Below are 25,959 nucleotides of genomic sequence, written 5' to 3'. Positions count from 1 at the left end.
CTGGAACATTAATAGTAAACATAATCTTAGTAACATTGGTGGGTCTGTCTATGCCTGAAGCATTGACTGGCCTAACCCTGGTAACATTAGAAAGACTGTAAATATCAAAAATGCTCAGTCCATGTATAATTTTTTTTAAAGTCATAAAATTAAATGTCCAAGTTGCTGATGTCATCTGCAAGATTGCCTCCCACTCTTACTGAGTTAGATCCATAGGATCCATTTTGCCTGACACCAGAAATCAGATCGATATTTTGTGATATGTTTTGGGGGAGGTCCTCAAATAAATAAATAAATAAATATTGATGAAAAATTGTTTACAATTAACCTAGTACTCATGTACCAATGAGTCTAAATATGATTTTTGAAATACATGCTCTCTGCCTCTAGATCTGAATATGTGGCATGATGGAACTGCTGGCTTAATCTATCTACGGCAATGTGATCTGCTTTGCTACAATTGCATTTACAGCAGTATTAATACTTTTTTGATAAAGAGTGAAATGCAGTAAGAGTGGGAGGCAATCTTACAGATGACATCAGCAACTTGAACATTTAATCTTAAATCTGTTTAGTCCAAGTGTAAAAAAAAATCTATTTTAAGAACCAGAGCATAAATCGTGTTGATAAATAAGCTCAGTCTATAGTCACAACAGCAGTTTTCTTAATTCATGCCATCAGTCTCTTCATAACTCTCTTTCCTTAGTGCGTGTACCATATATATGGATCGGGTCAATGCAACAACTGATTATTGAAGTCCCTTGTATGTTTGGGCTGTTGAACTTTCAGAACTCCCTCTTTCCACATTGGGCTTCCACCATGACATTGAATCAACCACTTAACTATAAATGTTGTCTGTAACTAGAGGAAAGTTGTTAATATTCCTCCATAATAAATGTTAAAACATTTACAAAATAATAATAAAATAAGCAAAATGCATATAAATATAATACCGTTAAATGATATTATACAGAGAGTATAGATTTCTACTATAGTACTTATTTAGATACATAGTAGCTATACCTGTTTTTTACAATGCACTGAAATATTTGGAATCATAGGGCTTATCTACTCAGCAACTTAGTGCGCAGCAGGCTAGTGCATTGAACATTCACACCCTGACTTGCCATGCACTAAGTTGCTGTGTGGACCCTGCTACTGCTCACTAAAAGTTCTGTATTGAACTTTTGACATACTACTGTTTCAAATTTTTAGCGAACAACAAGAGAGTCCACACAACCACTTAGTGTGCAGCATGTTGCTGCTCTGTACATTCATAACCTGGCTTGCTGTACCTTAAATTGCCATGTAGAAAAGCCCATACTAAAATAATAAATTCCAAATGTTCTGTTTCCTTATTTGATTTACTGTCCGGGTCCTGTTAGTTTTGCAGTCATAGAATTTGCTACAGAATCCACTTCTTGCTCCAGAATTGTACACTGGCACTGAAACATTCATTTAAAAAACAAACAAACAAACAAACAAAAAAACCCTTAAAAAGAACAGGAGTACTTGTGGCACCTTAGAGACTAACAAATTTATTAGAGCATAAGCTTTTGTGGGCTACAGCCCACTTCATCGGATGCATAGGATGGAACATATAGTAAGAAGATATATATATACATACAGATAAACTGGAAGTTGCCATACAAACTGTGAGAGGCTAATTAGTTAAGATGAGCTATTATCAGCAGGAGAAAAAATCTTTTGTAGTGATAATCAAGATGGCCCATTTAGACAGGTGACAAGAAGGTGTGAGGATACTTAACTTACAGAAATAGATTCAATATGTGTAATGACCCAGCCACTCCCAGTCTCTATTCAAACCCAAGTTAATGGTATCTACTTTGCATATTAATTCAAGCTTAGCAGTTTCTCGTTGGAGACTGGTTTTGAAGCTTTTCTGTTGCAAAATTGCCACCCTTAAGTCTTTTACTGAGTGGCCAGAGAAGTTGAAGTGTTCTCCTACCGGTTTTTGAATGTTATGATTCCTGATGTCAGATTTATGTCCATTTATTCTTTTGCGTAGAGACTGTCCGGTTTGGCCAGTGTACATGGCAGAGGGTCATTGCTGGCACATGATGACATATATCACATTGGTAGATGTGCAGGTGAATGAGTCCCTGATGGCGTGGCTAATGTGATAAGGTCCGATGATGGTGTCACTTGAATAAATATGTGGACAGAGTTGGCACTGGGCTTTGTTGCAGGGATAGGTTCCTGGGTTAGTGGTTCTGTTGTGTGGTGTGTGGTTGCTGGTGAGCATTTGCTTCAGGTTGGGGGGCTGTCTATAAGCGAGGACTGGTCTGTCTCCCAAGATCTGTGAGAGTGAGGGATCATTTTTCAGTATTTGCTTCAGTGGGAAGAAAATCTTCCAGTTGTGAACTGAATGTAAAGTGGTCTAATGGTAGCCTGAGTTTCCAAAAAGCACTATACAACAGTTGGAGAGATGTGAATAATTCCCATTAATCTCACATGGGTGCTAACTCTAAATTTGTCATTATTAACTAATTAATTGCTGATCATTATAGAGGAAATAACCAGCTAATTTGTTTATCCCACAATCCCAAGCAACTTTCTCTACATATACAATTTGTAAATTCAAAAATCACATTGAAAATTAATTGAACTTTAATATAAAAATAAATCACACTCAAATTTATTTATATTTATTTTCATATTTAATTCAATAAAATTCTTAGCTTTTTTTTATGTGAAGCTGCCACAGAATTTCTAGTCATGTACAGAGGAACAATTCAGAAACCAGTGTCTGCTGCAGAGCAGATGGGGTGTTGCTTTATTAACTGTGAATAAAAAGTGAACTAGAATTGTTTTCTGTTTTTGGGGGGAGAGGGTTAATATACATGTAATGCTAGCTTTGAGTAAATCCTCACAAAAGTTGAACTTATTGGGCTTATTTATTTAATTGGTTGTTGTGCTGAAAAATGGTTATAACAATGAAAGAAGATTTAAAATAAGCATTTTTTCTGAGGCTAGAATGTAATTTATTGATTTGGTTAGATCAAGGAATAAATTATGTAAAGGTGTACGTTTAGCTTCATCTGTTAGCAAAGTTGTTAGTATAGGCTTTATTCAGCATTACTGAGTATAATGTTTGCCTTTGACCTATTGAGATTAAACTAATACTTTTGCATTTTATTGTTTGTTTTATATTTTTTTAAACTAAAGGAAAAACTGGAAACTGTTCATAAACGGGACATAGAAGGCATGGGAGTCGCCGAAATAAAGTATGGTGATTCCATTTGTTTTGTCCAGCATGTAACCAGTGCATTGTGGCTGACTTATCAAGCACAGGATGGTAAAGCACCACGTTTAGGACCCTTGAAAAGAAAGGTAAGCGTTTAAAAAAATAAAAGTATAAGCTAAAATCATAGAAATTAAAGGTGTAAGAGATCAATTGGGTCCTATTGCCTTTCATCCTGACAATGTTGAGGTGTTGAGTGCCTTAAACCCCCATTGAACATAGAAGGAGAGTAACGTGGCGCACGCCATGACCCTCCAGTTTGGCCCTTCTCCCCCTCTTCTCAGAGACTCAGGGACACTTCAGGCTGGTGCAACACCCATGCTCTTTATTTGTGAGCAAGTCCGCAGCACCAGTTCCCACTATATACAGGTTTCAGAGGGTAGCCATGTTAGTCTGTATCAGTAAATACAACAAGGAGTCCTTGTGGCACCTTAGAGACTAACAAATTTATTTGGGCATAAGCTTTTGTGGGATATAACTCACTTCATCAGATGCATGGAGTGGAAAATACAGTAAGCAGGTATAAACATACAGCACATGAAAAGATGGGATTTGCCTTACCAAATGTCTGGGCGGGGGGGTCAGTGCTAATGAGGCCAATTTAATCAAGTGGATGTGGCCCATTCCCAGTAGTTGACAAGAAGGTGTGAGTATCAACAGAGGGAAAATTATTTTTTGTGGTGACTCAGCTATTCCCAGTCTTTATTCAGGCGTAATTTGATGGTGTCAAGTTTGCAAATTAATTCCAGTTCTGCAGATTGGAATTTGACACCATCAAATTAGGCCTGAATAAAGACAACCCCCCCACCTCACTTCCAGCCTTTTAGCTCCTGCTTACGAGGCTGGCAGGTGCGGTCCCTTACCAGGCAAGCATCAGGCTATCTGCACAGCCCCAATCCAATCCCCCAAGGAACTGATTAAGCCTCTCTAGTAGCACCCTGCCACGTGGAGTTATATATATTCATCAGTTCCTGGAGTGCTCAGCAACTTGCAGAACTGAGCCCTAATGGTCACTATGATTGCCCAAATATGGGATTTAGTCAATTTATAATATTAAGGCTCCCAAATATAGGGTTTAGTCAACCTCTAGTATTAAGGCACCCATGATATTCAATTGGTCTCAGTTAGGAAAACCATACAGCTACAAGAAAGAATTTGAAAACAGTCTTACTGAACAAATGAAACAAATCAAACCTCTTAATAGATAACTCACCTTACGGAGAAAACCTCTAGCTTTCTAAATATTTAATTCTCTTTACTTAAGCAGATTTCAAGATAAAAAGGAAATACCCTCATAATTTAAAATTTTATTTATTTTTGTTAGATGAAATGGGCAGACTTACTGCAAACTTTATATTTTCCTTCTTAACTACTTGCTAAGTACAACATGTAGAAGATTTGGGAAATTGTATTACTTTTTCAGTACTACACGTTGTTGTGTGTCTCTTCCCCTACACCTAGAAGGGAGTCTAAGACCAAAGCATCTCATCCTGGGAATCACATTTATCATGCTGATAAGGAAGGAGGATTTTTCAGGCCCAATTAGGGATAAGGTGTTAAGAAAACCTTTACTGTTACAGCATTAAGCAGTTAAACATTTAACACTGAAAAACACAAGTAAGGCTTTCATTTTAACAATTTCCCTTATTCCCTTTCACTTTAGTTCTATAGAAGTGGGTTTTTTTGGTTTTTAAACGGGGGACCCTGCCTACTTGACAGGGTTTTTTTAGATGATATTAAAGATACTGTTGTGGTTTTCTTTTTTTGTGCTGGAGGAAGATAGTTTAGATGCTGTTGAGCTGTTTTTGCCCTTGTTGTTTCCTTTAATACAAAATGAAGAAAACGCACATAAAATGGGAGAGAAAAGAATATGACAGATAGAACATGCAGCATCTATCTCTGGTGCTTTCTTTTTGCATTGCATCCTCCCTGCTGGAGAAACACAGGCACAGATTAGGACAAGATTTACTTAGTTCACAGATCAGGACATCTGTTGGCATTTTAATTTCATGGAGCAGTTCTATAAACTTCTTATAATGCTTGTAGGAAGTATTCCCCTTTTATGATTCAGTTTACTAGAAAGTAACTGAAGTGTGTAGTGAAGAGGTAGGTATCCAGATAATACTGATATCGCTTAAAATCGAGACTGGGATACTCAGATCTGAGCTGATGAAAAGAAAGGGCAATCCTTGTACTGAGGCATTCTCTTTAATTCCCAAAAATTGTAGACTATCTCACTCTTGACCTTCCATTATAAGGGAGAGATGCGTTGAAGTGATTTCCTTAGTCGGAGGCACATGACCACCTATTTTTTTCAAAGTCCATGGACATTTTGTTTAGAATAATGGAGTTAGTAATAACATAGTTTATCTACAGCATTTCCCCAACTTATTCTTAGAGCTTGTTATGGTAGACTGTACAGTTGGAACACATTGTGCGAATGAGAAAATGAAAATGTTGTGCTGGGCACCAATGATATGGAACAGGTGCCAAAAGAATTAAGTAACCTCCCTGTGTCATTCTTTTAGCAAGGTATTCAATATCTGAAAGCAAAATTATTTCAGCAGATGCTAGTTTTACAGCTAGTAGTGGCTGACGCATTGTGATCATCCATCAGTGGTTATGTTTACAGGGGCATTAAATATATATTTAACACCCTCAAGGATCCTTTCTCACTTTACAAACTCAACAAACTGATATTAATCATTTCAGCCACACTTAAGATGAAAGGGGTATTCAGATAGGTTGAATGTAATTACTGGGGCAAAAATGGGGCAACAGGGCAAATCATACTACTCTGGCCAAAAGTGCCATGGAATTGAATGACTCCAAATGAACCTGGGTTTTACATCATCTTCAAAAGTCAGCATGGTGTTCTCTCATCTTATGCTATTACGGTGGGGGAATAGTTGAAGACAGAGGTAAGACCTACTAAAACATCAGTACCACTTCTTGAAGCTCCTAAGTGTTTCTTTGAGGTCTCCCATCTAGAAAGGCCTGGACTGACTGTACTTAGTTTGGTGATCCATCAGGAACCCAGGTCAATGTAAGAATGGTTAGATGAATCAGGAGAAGTTTTTGGTAAATGTTGATGCTTTCAAAACATCATTCCTCTTGCTGGGTAGTATGTCTTATAGATATTTGTCACTCTAACTGGTTTTCCTGTTTGTAGTTTTTCCATGCAGGAGTCCTGTAGACTGGTGATTCTTAAAATAGTAAATTCAGTCCTCCTTTTCCTGCAAGGTAGAGCTTAGAAAGGAAAGCATCTTTGTTTTTACATTGACATTTTGTTATGTTATCTTTAAAAGGAAGTTTAAAGAATCTCAAAGGTTCACTAATAATCTCTCTTCCCATTTTCTAAGTGGACTTGCTAGAAGAGACTGAAGAATTCATTATTCATTATTGTTATAGGCAAATTATCAGTATTAGAAGTGCCTGGACAAAGTGGATTTCAGCTATTATATAAATACTATATATATAATTCAAAATTAGGTAGGAGATTTTAGCACAATATTGAAGCAAGAGGTGCAAAGTATTAAAATTACATTTGAAATATTGTTTCTGCCAAATGCAAGTTATTTGTCTAATTATAGGCTTTATATTTGCAATTGCACATTTTTCTCCAAACATGATTTTATTTTTACATTTCATAGGTTATATTACACCAAGAAGGACATATGGATGATGGTCTAACATTACAAAGGTGTCAACATGAAGAATCCCAGGCTGCTCGAATCATTCGCAATACTTCCAGCTTATTTAGCCAATTTATAAGGTATATGGCACAGCATTATCTATAGTGGGTTTTATGTAGTTATTTTCAAATATACTGAAATGTTTTAATTTAATTATTTTTAGATTTATAATTAGATCTGGGACCTAGCTTTGCCAGTAATGCCTGTCTCTACAATCAGCCAAACTTGAACAATGAATCCAAACACCATAGAGTGCTGAAAGTTCATATTTGGGTCCAATTCCAGATTCCCAAATTTCATTTGGCCCCATGATTACTGATAGTATGTCCCCATCATATATATTTTTTTAAACATTTTTAAATTTTCTCAAAATGTTTACCATCATGTGCCCTTAATAGGCTGTTTCCAGATGCAGCAGACTGTCTCCCACCAAGAAACAGAGCCTTGAGAGAATGGATGAGCTGTGCGCTATGTCTGGAAAGTCTCAGCTCTGTTGGATCAATGAGAGAATTGAATTCCAGAGTCAAGCCTTTTCCACCAAAAATGCCTTAACTTGGTCCCCAAAATGCTCGTATTTAGAGTGTTAACAGAACCATCTTTCCTGATCTGAGTTTGTCCCAGCTAAGTGTGGGGAAGGAGTGATTCCCTTATATAGCTAGGACTCAGACCACTTATGACTTTGTAGCTCAGAAATCAACCCCTTGAATTCTATCCAGAAGTGAACTGCATCCCTTTACAAAGTTTGGAGAATAAGTGTTTTATGCTCCCAATGGTCAAACTCCATGAAGTAGGTGGGGCTACATTCTGCATCCTAAAACATCAGACATTCTTCGAGTGCTTGCTCATGTAGGTTCCATTCTAGGCATATGCATGCCCACATGCACAGTCATCGGAGATTTTTGCCTTAGCAGTATCCATAGAGTTGGCTGTGGTGCCCTCTTGAGTGCCATGCTCATGTGCTGGTATATTAGGTGCTGCCGACCCTACGCCCTCTGAGTTCCTTCTGACCACCTAAGACGGTTGGTCAGAGTGCCTCATCTTGAATTGCAAGAGTGTTAGCCGTTCTTAACCGCTATTGTTACCTCCTTTGTATATAGCTGTGCCTCCTCTGTCCAGGTCCTGGGGGACTCCCCAGCTGAGCACCTATAGGAAAAAGGACAAAGACAAGGGATTTAAATGATGACACCCTTTGTCTTCCTGGTCATCTGCTCAGCCTGGCCCTTCCAGGAACCAAGGAAGTTTGAGGGCACACTCGAGGATGGTGCCCCAGTCACATCCCAGGATCCACCTTCCTACTCTTTCCTCAACTGCCTGCACCCCTTCCGGTCAGCCTGGTTGTGGCTGACCTGGGATCATTGGGTGCTTGACATAATATCTTCAGGCTACACCCTGCAGTTCTTGGCCAACTCTCCCTCCACCCCCCTGCCCTGTCCCTCTTCAGGAACCCTTCTCATGAGTAACTCCTCATCCAGGAGGTACACAACCTCCTCAGAATGGGGGCAGTAGAGGAGGTCCCTCTCAAGATGAGGGGGAAAGGAGTCTATTACCGTTATTTTCTAATCCTGAAAGTGAAAGGAGGCCTCAGACCCATCTTGGACCTGTGACACCTCAACAAGCACCTCAAAAAGTTGAAGTTCCACATGGTTTCCCAGGCCACCCTCAACTTGAAGGACGCATATTTCCATTTTTCCAGGACACAACGATTCCTCCTTTTGTGTTGGGCCTGTGCCATTTCCAATTTATGGCACTGCCCTTCAGTCTCTCGTCAGCCCCAAGAGTGTTCACAAACTGCATAGCACTAGTGGCCACTTACCTGCGGCGTTGAGGTGTTCAAATTTGCCCATACCTCAATGACTGGCTAATAAAAGGCCTGGCATCAAATGTGGTGGCATCTTGATCTCAGCACGTAAGGTTGTTGGTCAAGTCACGATCACTCCCTACGCATAAACATCACAGAGCTCAGAGTGGTACGCTTGGCCTGCCAAGCCTGCCTAGCCTGCCTGCCTCACATAAAGAGCAGGATGGTCCAGGTCCTGATGGACAATACAGTGACTGTGTTCTATATCAATGAGCAAGACAGAGCCAGATTGTCAACTCTTTGCAAAGGAGTCCTCAGGATCTTGGACTTCTTTGTTCAACACGCTGTCCATCTCGTAGCCACACACCTCCTCGGGACTAGGAACGCTTTAGCACATCACCTCAGCAGGACCGTCTCGTCTCGCCACAAGTGGTCACTCCATCCAGAAGTGGTCAGCATTATCCTCCAGAGGTGGGGGACTCCCCAGGTGGACCTATTCGTGTCCAGGCAGAATAGGAAATGCCATGTTTTCTGCTCATTTTGGGAGATTGACAGAGGCTCCCTTTTGCATGCTTTTCTGCTCCCATGGTCAGGGGCCTTCTGTACACCTTCCCTCCAGTGCTGTTAATTCAGAGTCCTCATGAAGATCAAGCAGAACGGGGCAAAGGTTATCCTCATAGCACCGGGTTGGCTGTGCCAGCACTGGTTCGACACACTGCTGGAGGACCTCTTGGTGGCTGCTCCATTATAGCTACAGCTCTGGCCAGACCTGCTGTCCCAAAACCACAACAGTCTTCCACATCTGAACCTGGCGGTGCTGCACCTGGCAACTTGGCTGCTGCATGGTTAAATGCGGAGGAGCAGGAGTGCCCGGCTGATGTCCAACAGGTCCTGTTCAGCAGTAGAAAGCCCCCCACCATAGCGACCTATCTGGTCAAATGGAAGCAGTTCACATGTTGGACCTCAAATAAAGGTATTCAGCCCAAGCAGGCCTCTCTGTAGTTAATCCTAGACCACCTTCTGTATCTCAAGCTCCAAGGCCTGTTCCTTTCATCTATTAAGGTCCACTTGGCTGCTATTTCAGCCTTCCATCTTCTGCTTCAGGGCGGGTCGGTTTTCACTCAGGACATGATGGTCAGGTTCCTCAAAGGCCTGGAACATCTCTACCCTCAAGTCTGGCACCCCATCCCTCTGTGGGATCTGAATCTAGTGCCGTCGCACCTCATGGGTCCCCCCTTCAAGCCTCTCGCTTCCTGCTCCCTCCTCCTCCTTTCCCGGAAAATCGTGTTCTTGGTTGCAATAACATCTGCCTGCAGGGTCTTTGAGATTATGGCACTTACCTTGGAACTTCCCTATATGGTCTTCTACAAGAACAAAGTCCAGCTGCAGCCACACCCGGCGTTCCTGCCCATGGTGGTCTCTCAGTTTCATATGGGCCAGGACGTATACGTACCTGTCTTTTTTCCAAAGCCACATAAATTGGAGGAGTAGCACAGGTTGCATTCCCTAGATGTCAGGAGGGTGCTAGCCTTCTACATTGACAGGACCAAGCCATTCCGCAAGTCGACACAATTATTTGGCACATTGGCCAACAGAATGAAAGGTCATCCAGTGTCTGTTCAAAGAATTTTTTCTTGGATCACTGCCTGTATTCACTGCTGCTATGATCAGGCAAAGGTGCCCCCTCCAGCAATTGGAACCGCCCATTCAACCAGGGTGCAAGCCTCTTTGGCAGCTTTCCTAGCCCAAGTGCTGATCCAGCATATCTGCAGGGCAGCCATCTGGTCATCCATCCACACGTTCATGTCCCATTACGCACTACGCAGCAGTCCCGGGATGATGCTGGCTTTGGTAGAGCAATATTGGAAGACCGAGAATTCCAAGCCCACCTCCAAGAATACCGCTTGTGAATCACCTATAATGGAATCAACATGAGCAAGCACTCTGAGGAAAAAATGGTCACCTACCTTTTTGTAACTTGTTCTTCAAGATGTGTTGCTCATGTCCATTCCATTATCTGCCCTCCTGCTGCTCTGTTGGAGTTGCTGGCAAGAAGGAACTAAGAGGGTATAGGGCTGGTGGTGCCTAATATACAAGCGCATGAGCACGGCACTTAAGAGGGCACCACAGCCGACCCTACAGATACCGCTAAGGCAAAAATCTCCAACGACTGTGCACGTAGGAATGCACACACCTAGAATGGAATGGACATGAGCAACACATTTTGAAGAACAACAGTTACAAAAAGGTAGGTAACCATTTTTTCTTCAAGTGTCTACTATGTACACATCATTTTGGCCGTGGTATCTCAAATATTTGTTGATAATTGTATTTATGTCTGCTTCAGAGAGAAGCATGTGTAGTAATTTAACCAACAGGAAATAGCGTGGGGGGAACACATCAGGCTAATCCAATATTAGTTGTAAATTGAGGAATGAACAGGGATCCACATTCATCCCCAAACTATGCAACTAACTAACAAAACCTAATGTATTGGTAACAAAGTAATAGTGTTAACACCATCTCTATCATGGTATCAAGATGCTTCTCCTACCCAGCCAGCATCCCTCCATTTTAGGATCGAGTCTCATCTGTGTTCTGATCTTGTCTAGACACTAGGACATGACAATTTCCCTCTGGTAGATGAGCCATCACTACCATTTGATTCTCTCTGAGAGAAAGAATGAAACCAGTAAAGTGTTGCCCCCATCTAACCTTGTCATAACCTTAGAAAAGTCTACAAAACACTGTGGCATCAGTGGTTGACGACAGTTTTAAGCAAGTCCGCTTGGACATTTGACTTCTGTCCATTGATAGGAGGAGAGCAGCAACTGAGGAGATTAAACGTTGTCTGTGCACTGTAACTGGATTGAAAACCCATGTGAAAGCAGTCAAGGAAATTGGAGATCTCCACATAACACCAGAATATTCCTATCACAACCTTCTCCATAACTTTCTTCATGAAGGGTGGTTAAAAACAGGGCAGTAGTTGGCCTAACTGCTGTACCACGCATGTGAGAGAAGGTAATATTTTCCTTTCCCAAAGAGATATTAATCTCAGCCAATGTTAGAACAAAATTCCCTTATGCTAGATTTTACCAGTCATGAAGACCAAGCATCTAAATTGTAGATTGCAGACAGGGTCCCCACTTCACAAAAAAAATTAAATAAAAATCTTGGACCTCAGTGAACAAAACTGTCAAATTCAGCCAGAGTAGATGTCAGATTTGTCACATTGTCCAATTTTGCTATATCAGAGGTAACTATTTAAGCCAGTATTTAATCAACTGTATCTACAAAGTAGATACTTTTCTCAATGAAAAACATTTAGCTTACTTTTACATTATTCATGCAAATGAATACTTAGCCTAAGTTTTTCAGCTGTCTTGGATTGGGTTTTTTAAAAAAAGTATATGGTGCCAAAAAAGATTTGATCAACTGCGGTGTAGCCAACTTGTGTACTATGGTCTACAGTATTGTTTAGAATCATTGCTGTCAGTTATCAAGTTAGATTAGTTTCAGAGTAGCAGCCGTGTTAGTCTGTATTCGCAAAAAGAAAAGGAGTACTTGTGGCACCTTAGAGACTAACCAGTTTATTTGAGCATAGCTCACAAAAGCTTATGCTCAAATAAATTGGTTAGTCTCTAAGGTGCCACAAGTACTCCTTTTCTTTTTGCAAGTTAGATTAGTATTATAAGACTTTAGTTGCCTAATAAAGGTTGAGACTTTAAATGGAATAATTCTGAACTGTCTGTTCCAGTCATAGTTTGGAGTTCAGATACAGAAGCAAAATATGTGCATAGATAAATTTACCCTTTTGGAAGATAGAAATTACTATAATATTTAGATATATGTTGTAGCTGAAAACGTGTTTTAAATCATGAGGCATATTTTTGGTGTGTTGCATTGTGAATCCAGTATGCTACTTCTGCTTTTTCTCTTGTTTTTTTTCCCTCCTTTGAGTAAATTGGTTGTTGTATTACCAACCTTCCAGAATAACATGCTTTAATATTCAGCAACATGTGTATCTTAAAGGAAGTGAAAATACAATCTTCCTTGTGCTGATCTAGATCTGTGTCTTGTGTTCTGGCAAGGTGATTTCTAGGGTGAAAGGGAAGTTTGGATTCTGTGTGCATTAATTTCTAATGACTTTGGGAAAATGTGTAAGAAAAGAGTGAAATTAAGAATCTTGGTGTGCAATTTTGAAAAATCTGGAGGTAGCATAGAGAAGTAATGCAAAGATGGAAATTGAGAACACAAACATTACTAGAGATGGCCTCAAAGCTTTCACGTTTGGATCTATATCTGGATCTGAACTTTCCTCAGCTTGGGGCATGTTAAGTTATTGGATTTTTATTCAGGCCCATCTCTGACAATAACCAAAGCTCATTTGGAAGAACATATTTCATTTGTTCCTTCTTCAGTATATTTAGTGATACAAGGGAACTGTACAGCAAAAGGAGGGGGGAAATCATAGTAATAGAGCTGAAAAATATCAATCTCTTTGACCTAAACAACATTACTGAAAATACTGCTGTCTCTTTCTCCTGCTCCTCTTTTTCTAAGAGATGTTGTAAAAATAGCCACAGCTGCTATATGATGTGTGGAGTAGTTCTGATCAACAATTTTCTATCAAAACTGTTTGATAGAAAATTGGGGGGTTTTCCTATTAACTGAATGTTGTCATGGAGAGTGTATGTGTGCTTTTCTGTCAATTTTGCTGAAAAAGAAATGGTTTGCATTTTCATTAAAATTTTCTGTGAAGGGGGATTTTCTTTCCAATCAGTTCTACTGTGGAAGTACTATGCTTTATCGTTGTATTTGTCTGATGGTAATTGAAACAATCCTCTGCTTGGAAAATGTGAATACTCAAATTTGAGTGAGGAGAGACTGAGTGGCAGTGTTTTTGACTTATCTTTCCTTCTTCTAGCTCCTAACCCCCCCCCCCATAACATCATGTTAACTTGATCCCTTCTCCACACTCTTAGAAAGATACGTCTTTCTTCTTTTTTTTTGCAAAAATATGAAACTGTATGGCAATATGAGGCTATCCTTGTACCACTATTGATCTATTTGTTACATTCCAATTGACATTTAATGGGAGCAATCTCTATTAGAGAATCCATTACAAAATTAAGAAATAGCAGTTTTCTTTATCTTGTTGCTTTCCCTTATCATCTTGTTTACTTGCTTTCTCTCTTCTCTTTTTCATTTTTTTCCCCTTCATGTTACACATATGTAGGAGCTAACATTCATAGATTTTAAGGCTAGAAAGGATCACTGTGATCATTTACTCTGACCTCCTGTATAAACCAGGCCATAGGACTTCTCTGAATATCATGATCCAGCTTCAGTCAGGCTTGTTTGTTCACGGAATATCCAATAAACTGTTGTATGAGTTACTGGCAATTCAGGTTAATTGCTGCCTAATGTTACACTTGGGGCACACGTAGCAAGTATTTTATTTTTAGCCATTCCTAGTCATATGTATAAAAGGAACTGCTTTAGATATCAAAAGGCCAATAGGTTGCTATATTAATATTGTAACGTAAATTGTATAGAGAAGTTACTACTGTCAATCTTTCTTTCTCGATTCTTAGTGGAAACAACAGAACAGCAGCACCCATCGCCCTGCCTATTGAGGAGGTACTTGAGACCCTGCAAGACCTGATTACTTATTTCCAGCCTCCAGAAGAAGAACTAGAACATGAAGATAAGCAAAACAAACTTCGCTCACTCAAAAACAGACAAAATTTGTTCAAAGAAGAGGTGAGGGGGGATTATTAGATTGTTTCAGCATATCCTATAACTAGCATTAATAGGAAAACAAAATGTTTGTCTTCCAGAGGCATTAATACTAGGATTTGTGTGTACGTATTTGCTGTGGGTATATGTAGTAAATTGTAAAATCATATGCTACATTGCTGTTAGCATGCACCTTTGACTGCCTCACCTGGTCGCTGTCTACTAATCCATGTCCATTTGTATTTAGTCTAATATTTCATTCTTCTGAGCATCTTCAAACAAGTGTCATTATTAATGAAATCACACTGATACAAAGAAGTTATTTATTCCCTCCCCCCAAAAAAAAATTACACAAGAGGCCCAAGGTGGCTTATGTTAAGTCTTGGACCAATGATAAGTTTAAGGTCTGATAGCTTGCCAACCCCTGAGGGTTAGAAACAAGAGCTTTATACTGCAGAGAAATCCCAGTTTTATGGAAGGGGATACACTACGTAATTCTAACATTGGTAGGCTCTGAGATTATTATAAAGTAATGAAAATGAGTTACAACTACAGGGGACATAAAAGGCAATAAAAAGAGGTTCTTCAATACATTCTAAGCAAGAGAAAGATGAAGGAAAGTATAAGTTCTGTACTTAATGGGGAAGGAGAGCAAAAGAACAGATGAGACAGAGAGACATGTTTAATGCTTTTTATTGCTTCAGTCTTCACTAAAAAGATTAATTGTGACCAGAAGCTTAACACAGTTAATATTAACAAGAGGGAAGGCTCTCATGACAGAATAGGGAATGGATAGGTTAAACAATATTTGGATAAGTTAGATGTATTCATGTAGATGGGGCCTGATGAAATTCACCCAAGGTTACTAGCTGAAGCAGTATCTTCACTTTCAGTAATTATTTTCAAGAACTCATGGAGAACAGGTGTGGTCCCTAAGGACTGGAGAAGAGCAAACATAGTACCAATATTCAAAACGGAGGAAAGAAGGAGCTAGGGTGTAGTGGTACTGGAACAATTTTTATAGTGTGGGTGTTGAAGGCAGAAACCATGTATTTGAGTTGTTATTACTACTTTAAGCTCCAGGGGGTGCAGCAGCAACCTCAGCACCCCAAGTTCCAGCACCAGTGCTAGGGTGTTATAGATCAATCAGCCTAACTTTGATATCCGGAAACATATTTGAATAAATTTTAAATTATCAATTTATTCAAAGCTAAAGGATAAAAAGCTGGTAAGTAATAGCCAACATGGATTTGTCAAGAACAAATCATGCCAAACCAATCTAATTTCCTCCTTTGACAAGGTAACCAGTCTAGTGGGAAAGGGGAAAGCAGTAGATGTGATGTATTTTGACTTCTGTAAAGCTTTTGACACATTCCCAAGTGTCAGTCTCATAACTGAACTAGGAAAACATGATCTAGATAAAATTATTATAAGGTGAGTGCACAGCTGTTTGAAAGACTGTACTCAGAATAGTTCTTAATGGTTCACTGTCATACCGGAAGGGCATATCAAGTTGTGTTCCACAAGGGGTCTGTCCTGGATCTGGTACTATTCAATATTTTCATTAATAACTTGGATAATGGAGTGGAAAATATGTTTATAAAATTTGCAATGGGTTGCGAACACTTTGGAGGACACAATTAGAATTCAAAATGATCTTGATAAACTGGAGAGTTGGTATGAAATCAAAAAGATGAAATTCAGTAAAGACAAGTGCAAAGTACTACACTTAGAAATGAAAAATCAAATGCACAGCTACAAAATGGGGAATAACGCTAGACAGTAGTACTGCAGAAAAAAGATCTGAGGGATTTGGAAAACAAGTGGAATGAGAGTCAGTGTGATGCTGCTGCAAAAAAGGCAAATGTCATTTTGTGATGTATTAACAGGAGTGTCAGATGTAAACACAGAGGGTAATTGTTCTTCTCTACTCAACACTACTTAGGCTTCAGCTGGAGTACTGTTTTGGCACCACACTTTAGGAAAGATGGGAACAAACTGGGAATTGTCCACATTAGAGTGACAAATAAGAGTTTTAGAAAAAACTAACTTATGAAGAAAGGTTGAAAAAATGGAGGTTTAGTGTAGGGAAGAGAAGGCCTATGTAGGGCCAGATCAGTCTTCAAATACGTACAGGTTGTTTAAAAAATAAGTAAGGTGATCAATTGTTTCCCATGTCCATTGAGGGTAGGACAAGTAGTAATTGGCTTAGTTTGCAAGCAGGGAGATTTAGGTTAGATACTTTGAGAAACTTTTGTAACTTTCAGGGTAGTTAAGCACTTGAACAGATTACCTAGGGAAGTTCTGGGATCCCTGTCCTTGAAGGTTTATAAGAACAGATCAGACAAATACCTCGCACAGATGATCTAGGTGTACTTTATTCCTGCCTTTGCATAGGGGAATGGACTAGATCAGTGGTTCTCAAACTTTTTTTTTCATGGACCACTTGAAAATTGCTGAGGGTCTTGGCGGACCACTTAGTGATCTTTCCAAATGTTGTTTGTACCATTAGCTAACTATTTTAAAGTTCTTTGGATAAAAGCACTATATAAAAAAAACTTAATAATAATTAACTTTTTTTGTTCTACAAATAAAAGCACACAATTCATATTTTAATATCAGTAGTCTTAACTTTCTAGTGCGATGGATGTGCCCTCTTTCCCCCGCCAAAGCAGCCACAGAGCTGAGGCTGGGAAGGAGGGCTGTCTCTCCCCGGCAGCCACAGCCCTGGAGCTGGGGAAAGTTGCCTCTTTCTGTGGCCGCTGCAGCCCTACACATCCCAAATTCCCTCCCACCCCCTCTTTTCACCCCACTGCCCCCTCCCACCTAATCTCTATTCCCCCCCATGGCCGCCACCTCACCTTACATGTGCATCTTCTCCAGGGTCCAGACACCTAATTAGTGGAGCCACGTCTGTGTGGCTCCACTAATTAGATAGGTGGCCCTTCATTCTCTTGTGTGTGGCCACCCTGTTGTGCACCTTAGAGGGAACTCCACAGACCACCTGAATGGAGCTCGCGGACCACTGGTGGTCCACAGACCACAGTTTGAGAACCTCTGGACTAAATGAGCTCTTGAGGTCCCTTCCAATCCTACATAGCTGTGATTTTATAATATTTTTATGGATAGAAAAATCTATTTTAAGTAATATTTAGAGATGTTTAAAATACATTAGTTTTTCAGTATTATAATAACAGCTACAAATGAATTAGAATATTTATTCAGGCATTTGGACTTGATTCTCTTGAGACAGTTTTGTTGGCTTATCAAAATTCCAGCCTTTTTCTAATCACCAGGGGTTTTATGGAGTACAAATTCGTAAGTGGTATCAGTTTGTCTGACTGGAATTAGTTGTTTCCATTAATAAAAAAGGAAAGTTCTGCATCTAGAGCTGTTTCTATGTGAGTCAGATTCCATTCACAGAAAATGTAAAGACGGTCTTTATAAGATTGTCATGCTCTTTATTCCTTAATGTGTACAGCATTTAGATTAAACTCTCGTGGGCAAGCCAACAAAAAAAAAAAAAAAGCTGAATCATCCTCAAAAGAGGATATTTATAGCTTGGATACAGAAAAATGCATGTTCAAAAAACTCTAATTTCAAGCACAATAGTTCCCCATGTGTTTAAAACAATATTGGCTTTTCAGCATGTAGCTCAACAAATGTGTTAAAATTCAAAGGAATATGTGGATATTTTCCTCTATATCATGTCATTTTTTAGGGAATGCTGGCACTTGTTTTGAACTGCATCGATCGCTTAAATGTCTACAACAGTGCAGCTCATTTTGCAGGAGTTGCAAGGGAGGAAAGTGGAACAGCATGGAAGGAAATTCTGAATCTCCTTTACAAATTGCTAGGTAAGTTCTCAAGCAGTCCATTGTAGTGTAAGAACTTTTTTTCCTGTCCCTTGAAAAAGGACTTTTATGTGGGACATATCTTGCCATGTGAACTACATTATTTGTTTAAAAATAAAAAACTGGACACTTTCAGTACAATAGAAAAAACTAGGGTTGTCGATTAATCGCAGTTAACTCATGTGATTAGCTCAAAAAAATTAACTGCAATTAATCGCACTGCAATTAAACAACAGAACACCAATTGAAATTTAGTAAATATTTTTGGATATTTTTCTACCTTTTCAAATATATTGATTTCTATTACAACACAGAATACAAAGTGTACAGTGTTCACTTTATATTATTATTTTTATTACAAATATTTGCACTGTAAAAAGGATAAAGAAAAGAAATAGTATTTTTCAATTCACATCATACAAGTACTGTAGTGCAATCTCTTTAACGTGAAAGTGTAACTTACAAATGTAGGGTTTTTTGTTACATTACTGCACTCAAAAACAAAAACAATTTAAAACTTTAGAGCCTACGAGTCCACTCAGTCCTACTTCTTGTTCAGCCAATTGCTAAGACAAATAAGTTTGTTTACATTTATGGGAGATACTGCTGCCTGCTTCTTATCTACAATGTCACCTAAAAGTGAGAACAGGTGTTCACATGGCACTTTTGTAGCCGGCGTTGCAAGGTATTTACATGCCAGATATGCTGAACATTTGTATGCCCCTTCATGCTTCGGCCACCATTCCAGAGGACATGCCTCCATGCTGATGACGCTTGTTAAAAAAATAATGCATTAATTAAATTTGTGACTGAACTCCTTGGGGGAGAATTGCATGTCTCTTGTTCTGTTTTACCTGCATTCTGCCATATATTTCATGTTATAGCAGTCTCGGATGATGACCCAGCACATGTTCATTTTAAGAACACTTTCACGGCAGATTTGACAAAACGCAAAGAAGGTACCAATGTGAGATTTTTTAAAATAGCTATGGCACTTGACCCAAGGTTTAAGAATCTGAAGTGCTGTCCAAAATCTGAGAGGGACAAGGTGTGGAGCATGTTTTCAGAAATCTTAAAAGAGCAACACTCAGATGTGGAAACTACAGAACCCGAACCACCAAAAAAGAAAATCAACCTTCTGCTGGTGGCATCTACTCAGATGATGAAAATGAACATGTGTTGGTCTGCACTGCTTTGGATTGTTATTGAGCAGGAACCCATCATCAGCGTGGATGCATGATCTCTGGAATGGTGGTTGAAGCACGAAGGGACATATGAATCTTTAGCGCATCTGGCACGTAAATTTCTTGCTATGCCGGCTACAACAGTGCCATGTGAATGCCTGTTCTGACTTTCAGGTGACATTGTGAACAAAAGCTGGCAGCATTATCTCCTGCAGATTGTAACCAAACTTGTTTGTCTAAGCGATTGGCTGAAGTAGAACTGAGTGGACTCGTAGATGCGAAAGTTTTACGTTGTTTTATTTTTGAATGCAGTTATTTTTTGTACATAATTTTACATTTGTAAATTCAACTTTCATGATAAAGAGATTGCACTACAATACCTGTATTAAATGAATTGAAAAATACTATTTCTTTTGTTTTTTACAGTGCAAATATTTCTAATAAAATAAATATAAAGTGAGCACTGTACACTTTGTATTGTGTGTTGTAATTGATATCAATCTAATTGAAAATGTAGAAAACATCCAAAACTATTTAAATAAATGGTATTCTGTTATTGTTTAACAGCATGATTAATTGTGCAATTAATCGTGATTTTTTTTTAATCAGGCAATGAATCACGATTATTTTTTTTAATCACTTGACAACCCTAAAAAATCCCTCAGCACCACACCTAGAAAAGTAGAAAAATTTTAAATGCAACACACAGTGCTTGTGTGGTTTATTTATAAAATGTGTTTATGGTGTCCAAGTGGGAGTGAATTATTTTTTTTAAATCAGGAAAATAGGAGAGAATATTCTCATATGTAAGATAAAGATGGGCCTATACCAATATCCAGGATCTAAAGACCATTGCATTTTGGGAAAGTGTGTTTCTGGTTCCAAACCTTATGGCTTAAACCAACCTCTAGCAAACAGACCACTGCAACATGGGTCTGTCAAGGCTTCCAGAACCAAACCACCCCTATTTGCCAACAAGTCAGATCTCGATCTCGATCTCCCTCTCTCTCTCTCTCCCTCTCTCCAGAGTATTAGCTTGCCCACAAGTTAGCATAATCCCTTTTATAAGTTTGTTGCCATCCTTTCATCTGCACAAGACTGTGGCAATTTCAGCCTATGGTGTAGTTGGTTTGCAATGTCTCTGAATAGTCTGATCCAAGATTTGCATGATCTTTGGCAGTTGCTGCAAATGTATGTATCTTGGTTGGGAGCTGCTTGCTTCCTATGTACTCTTTTCTCTTCAAGCTGTAGGAGCCAGCTCTTGTCATGGACTTTGATGCCCAGATGGAGACAATGGCGCCACTTGTTACAATCACTTGCCAAAGTTTCCCATCGGTCAGGATCAATTCCAAATTCTTTCATATCTTGCTTGCATGTGTCTTTATAGTGAAGCTATAAAGCTCATGGACCGCCTTTCAGGTTCTTGTCGATCATCAGCATTAAGAAAACGGTTGTATTAGGACAGGGGGTTCCACAAGATCCTTCAATTACCTTAAATGCAAACCAGCTAGAAGTAGCCCAGAATTTCAGTTATTTGGTTCTACAGTGACCACCAACCTCTCACTGAATGAAGAACTAAATGTTCACATAGGAATATAAAAACATAAGAATGGCCCTACTGGGTCAGACCAAAGGTCCATCTAGTCCAGTATCCTGTCTTCCGACAGTGGCCAATGCCATGTGCTCCAGAGGGAATAAACAGAATAGGTAATCACCAAGTGATTCATCCCCTGTTGCCCATTCCCAGCTTCTAGCAAACAGAGATTAGGGACACCATCCCTGCCCATCCTGGCTAATAGCCATTGATGGAACTGTCCTCCATGAAGTTATCGAATTCTTTTTTGAACCCTGTTATAGTCTTGGCTTTCACAACATCCTCAGGCTGCCACCTCCTTTAGCAGACTAACTAAAAGAGCATGGAACAACTCAAAGCTTACCATCAAGACCAAAATGCTTGTGTACCAAGCTTGTGTTCTCAGCACTCTCATGTATGGTGGGGAAACATGGATAACTTACGCTTATCAGGAGAAAAGGTTAAACAGTTTCCACCTACTCTGTTTATGCCACATACTCTACATCAAATGACAATATAAAGTCACCAATGCAGAGGTTCTTCATAGGACATATTTACCAAGTGTGACAGCCCTGCTCAAGGAAAGAGGACTGCACTGGCTGGGCTATCTGAGTAGGTTGGAAGACAGATGCATACCCGAGGACATACTATATGGGGAGCTATCAGAGGGGGGCAAAATAACCAAGCTTTGCTATAAAGACACATGCAAGCGAGATATGAAGGAATTTTAGAACAAGGACTTGCCGTATAGTGTTCTTTTTGATACATTTTTATTTTATTTTTACAAACAAAGCTAGCTCTGGTGAAGAATGATGAGTTAGCTTGTGCCAAAGATTTAGAGCACAGGAAAACAAGGGACAGATGGAGTTTTGGGGAAAGAGAAAATTCATGTTGGAGTGGAAGTGTATGCACCTCAATGAAGTCAATGGCAAACTTCCTATTGATTTCAGTAGGGTAAGGATTTTCATACCTTACATTCAGTCTAATATCACAAATTAGAAAAGAAAGTAGGAAGAGAGCAGAGAAGAAAAGAGCAACCCCAAATTCTTTATTCTTTGTAGCTCTGTAGGACTACTGTACATCTGCGTCTCCCCTGATATCAGTCTGAAATTTTCTTTCTTAAAAAAGAATACTTGCAGTCTTCATCTATTCTGTTGTAATAAGTAACAAAATTATATAACAATTATCCACCTTATAATAAAAATCTTTGATAATTGGCTTCAGTGGGCCAATAATTAGTATGGCTATTTTTATCTTTGTTTGATGGTGCGTTTGCAAATTAGTGAGCTGTTCTGTGGGGGAGGAAATTAAGAGTTAGTTAATTTCAGTTACATTCTGAAAACAATGCAAGTTCTGTGCTGCTGAACAATAATTATCCATTCTATAGCACCTTTTGCTCAGGAGGTGGAGCTAAAGGCCATTTATTTCACTTGGACTTGTTCCTGTACTGCAGCTGCATGGTATTTTCCCTCCTGGAGATATTTGGGGACAACTTTAGAAGAGTACAGGCCCCTTGATCATGTGCTGTATTTAATAGCTGAATTTAAGGAAGGTGGTAGTTTGTATAACTAATAATGGACTAGAGCACGGTGGGCAGATTCCCACCTTCCCAAGTGGAAGGGTAGGTGAAATGCCTCCATGATATTTTACATGCCCTCCCATCTGGACCCTACAGGGGCTTCTCTATAAGTATGGGGTCTGTAATGGGGGAAGAGGGAAACCAGATGGGTTGTGGGGAGGATTGAGTAGGCTGGGGGTATACCTAAGCAGGGGTATGCACAGTGTCTAACGTCTGGCCCCAGATAGATTCTCTGGAGAAGATAGTACAGCCCAGGCATATTCTCTTTTCCATGGAACCTCTCCCATGGGTCCCATTATACAAATGGGATTATGGAAGGCGGTTAGAGAGGGTTGAGATAAAGATACTTCAATTGATGGACTAATGGTGTGTTCGGATATAGCAAATACTGTTTTCTAAGTACCACTATTACCAGAGTTCTGCTTTATCAAATAGACCACTAACAAACCTCAAGTAATGCATAACATTAAGAGTCTGAGATAGATTGTTTTAAGAGTGTATTCATCATTTAAAAGATGTCATGTTTCAAACATTTCAGTTGGGTATGTACATCCCCTAAAAAATGGGAGCAAGATGGGAGGAACAGGTTCTTTATGAATAATAAGTAGTACAGTCAATTAATATTTTCATGGCTGCCTGTTTGTTAGTGTCAGGTGTGATGGCTTAATCAACTAGACTGATACCATCTAATTAATTTCACATAGGCTACTAAGCAGCTATCAAATGGTAACAACATTTCCTACTGACCTGGGTAGAATTTGGATTAGTAAACTAGATTCCATTACCAGTTTCCTGAGCTAAGTGGTTCAAACAAAATATAGGTGGTTATTTTACTAATACAAAAATTTCAAATATATTTGGTTCATAGGACAAAGAAAGGATAATTATGATTTTTGTTTGGTTTATCCTAGAAATTATATTAAAATATTTGTATTCAGCACTGGTTGTTAATATAAGGGTTAAACTATCATCAGTGTTATCAAACCCTTTTTTTCCAGCTGCCCTCATTCGTGGTAACAGAAATAACTGCACCCAGTTTTCCAATAACCTCGACTGGCTAATCAGTAAATTGGATAGACTAGAATCTTCCTCAGGTAAGAGCAATTTTATAAAAATAGGGTGTTGCTATTGATAATTCTATTACATCCTGTAAAAAAGAAAAATTTTGCTTGAAAAATAGTAAGCATCAGAAAACAGCTTTTCTTGCATGAAAATAAAATTAAAGCCCATCTCTCAAGTTAACAAACTGTTCTTTCTTAAGTAAATCTCTCAGATTAACACTCTGTTCCTTTTTTAGCCTGTCATTTTCATCTTCCTTGCCAGAGGATGTTGTGAAGGCCAAGACTATAACAGGGTTCAAAAAAGAACTAGATAAGTTCATGGAGGATAGGTCCATCAATGGCTATTAGCCAGGATGGATCACTTGATAATTACTTGTTCTATTCATTCCCTCTGGGGCACCTGGCATTGGCCACTGTTGGAAAACAGGATACTGGGCTAAATGGACCTTTGGTCTGACCCAGTATGGCCATTCTTATGTTCCAGCCCTCCTCCGCCTTTTCATTTGAATTTTCTTTTCCTTAATTTCCCTAGTACCATCACAAAGAACCCTGAAATAAATTATTTAATGAGGCCTGGTACAATCGTATGATTCATAGCAGTGCAAAGTGGTACCACTCAACAGTTACCAAAATAATTGCAAATAGCATAGATGCTGTTTGTGGCTCAGTCCCAGCAAATAACAGCAAGAAAATGTTATACATAAAAAACAGCTTTAAAAAAGTTTACAATAACATACAGTCTGTTAGGAAGACTATTTCCTTCAGTGACTAGCTGAAGCGAATTTTGTTTTTTCTGTGTGTTTTTACCAAGATTTATGTCAAGAAAATCAAATTATAGTTTCAACGTGCATTTTAACTTCCTGTCATAGACAGATTTTTTTTTAAACCAGAGAATTAAATCCAAATGTAAGTCATATCATAGCTGGCCCTTAAAGCCTGTTGAAGATGAGTTCATTCTTTTTAGTCTGGAGATACTGAATAGACTGCAAAAGGGAAGATATGATTACTTTCCCCTTAGGATGTTCTTTTTTCTTTCCCACATTCTTAAATTGTATTCAGTTCTGCAGATTGTTTAATGTAAAATTGATTTTTGTGGCATTCATATAGGTATTCTGGAAGTATTACATTGCATCTTGATTGAAAGTCCAGAGGCTTTAAATTTGATAGCAGAGGAACATATCAAGTCTATTATTTCATTGCTGGATAAACATGGACGCAATCACAAGGTATGATTGAGAAATATAAGACATATTGATAATATCAAGAGTAATTTACAGAAAAAAGTGAATGAGTCTCTATAATGCCACCTATGTGATACATAGTGTCCTTAAATATATTTTAAAAACCCACAGTGAAGAATACCTATTACATTTCTTTGCAAAAACAAAATGAAATATGTGAAATCTATAATTGCTTTTCTGTGTAGAATAAATCAGTGTGTGTAGGAGACTAGGCCTTCAAAACATCCTTTCTATGCATGATCAGCACATTTGTGTCTGTTATAAATATTGATAGGCAACCAAATAATGTGTCAGAATAAATAAAAAGCTACATGTAAATGTAATCTAGGACCTTGAGACTGCAAATTACTCCATATGGGTTCATGAGTCCGCCTGTGTGGAGTAACTTGCAGCCTTGGGGTCCAAGTTCACTGCTGAAGGACTTGCTCTATTGTTTTCATACATCTAAGAAGACAGAGCTCAGTCTTACAAGTCCTTACTCAGATAAGAAGTTCCATTGTCTTTTTCATGTGACTATTCATGTGAGCAAGGATTGGGCTCTGAGACTTGCATAATTTAATTTTTACCATGACCAGGGATCGCATGATATGGAAGGTCATAATCTGATCTCATTTACATCCTAGTGTAAATCCATGGAATTCAATAAATTATTCTGGATTTACACGGGCAAAGTCTGCCCAGAATGAGGAATGATATATTATCATTTATACTTTCAAATATACAAAGGCAGAAATAAGAATATTAAGATAATGTATTTTAAGAAAAAGTAAATGAATATTTAATAAAAGCGCCTTTAAAAAATATACACATCATTTAAAAGGTTTTTACTGTTACCTAAAATCTAACTCTTAAAATGTATTGAATTGGTCTTGCAGATTAATACTATCCCATGGATTGTAAACAAAGTGTCTAGTGAGGTACCACAGAGACCTTTGGTAAATCAGGTTTTATTTAATATCTTAAT

At 38.8% G+C, this 25,959-nt stretch overlaps 1 protein-coding gene across 16 annotated transcripts in view; it reads left to right on the top strand.

The window, feature by feature from the left end:
- RYR3 (ryanodine receptor 3) overlaps nucleotides 1–25,959 on the top strand; it is a 581,477-nt gene that overhangs the window by 173,488 nt on the left and 382,030 nt on the right. For 15 of the 16 annotated variants that reach the window (XR_012159473.1, XR_012159474.1, XM_073348839.1 and 12 more), the window contains 6 exons: nucleotides 3,190–3,354; nucleotides 6,919–7,040; nucleotides 14,359–14,527; nucleotides 18,225–18,360; nucleotides 23,692–23,787; nucleotides 24,862–24,980. Coding sequence is in view for 14 of the 16 variants with exons in the window: in XM_073348839.1 (XP_073204940.1) it covers nucleotides 3,190–3,354; nucleotides 6,919–7,040; nucleotides 14,359–14,527; nucleotides 18,225–18,360; nucleotides 23,692–23,787; nucleotides 24,862–24,980 (807 nt within the window). In the remaining 2 variants the exon portion in view is untranslated. Of the gene's footprint in view, nucleotides 1–3,189; nucleotides 3,355–6,918; nucleotides 7,041–14,358; nucleotides 14,528–18,224; nucleotides 18,361–23,691; nucleotides 23,788–24,861; nucleotides 24,981–25,959 lie in introns of those variants that run through there. The other variant, XM_073348838.1, reaches the window with a different exon arrangement.

The sequence above is a fragment of the Lepidochelys kempii genome, chromosome 6 (genome assembly GCF_965140265.1).
Source record: "Lepidochelys kempii isolate rLepKem1 chromosome 6, rLepKem1.hap2, whole genome shotgun sequence".
NCBI classification, from domain to species: Eukaryota; Metazoa; Chordata; order Testudines; family Cheloniidae; genus Lepidochelys; species Lepidochelys kempii.
This window is presented reverse-complemented; position numbering and strand designations above follow the sequence as displayed.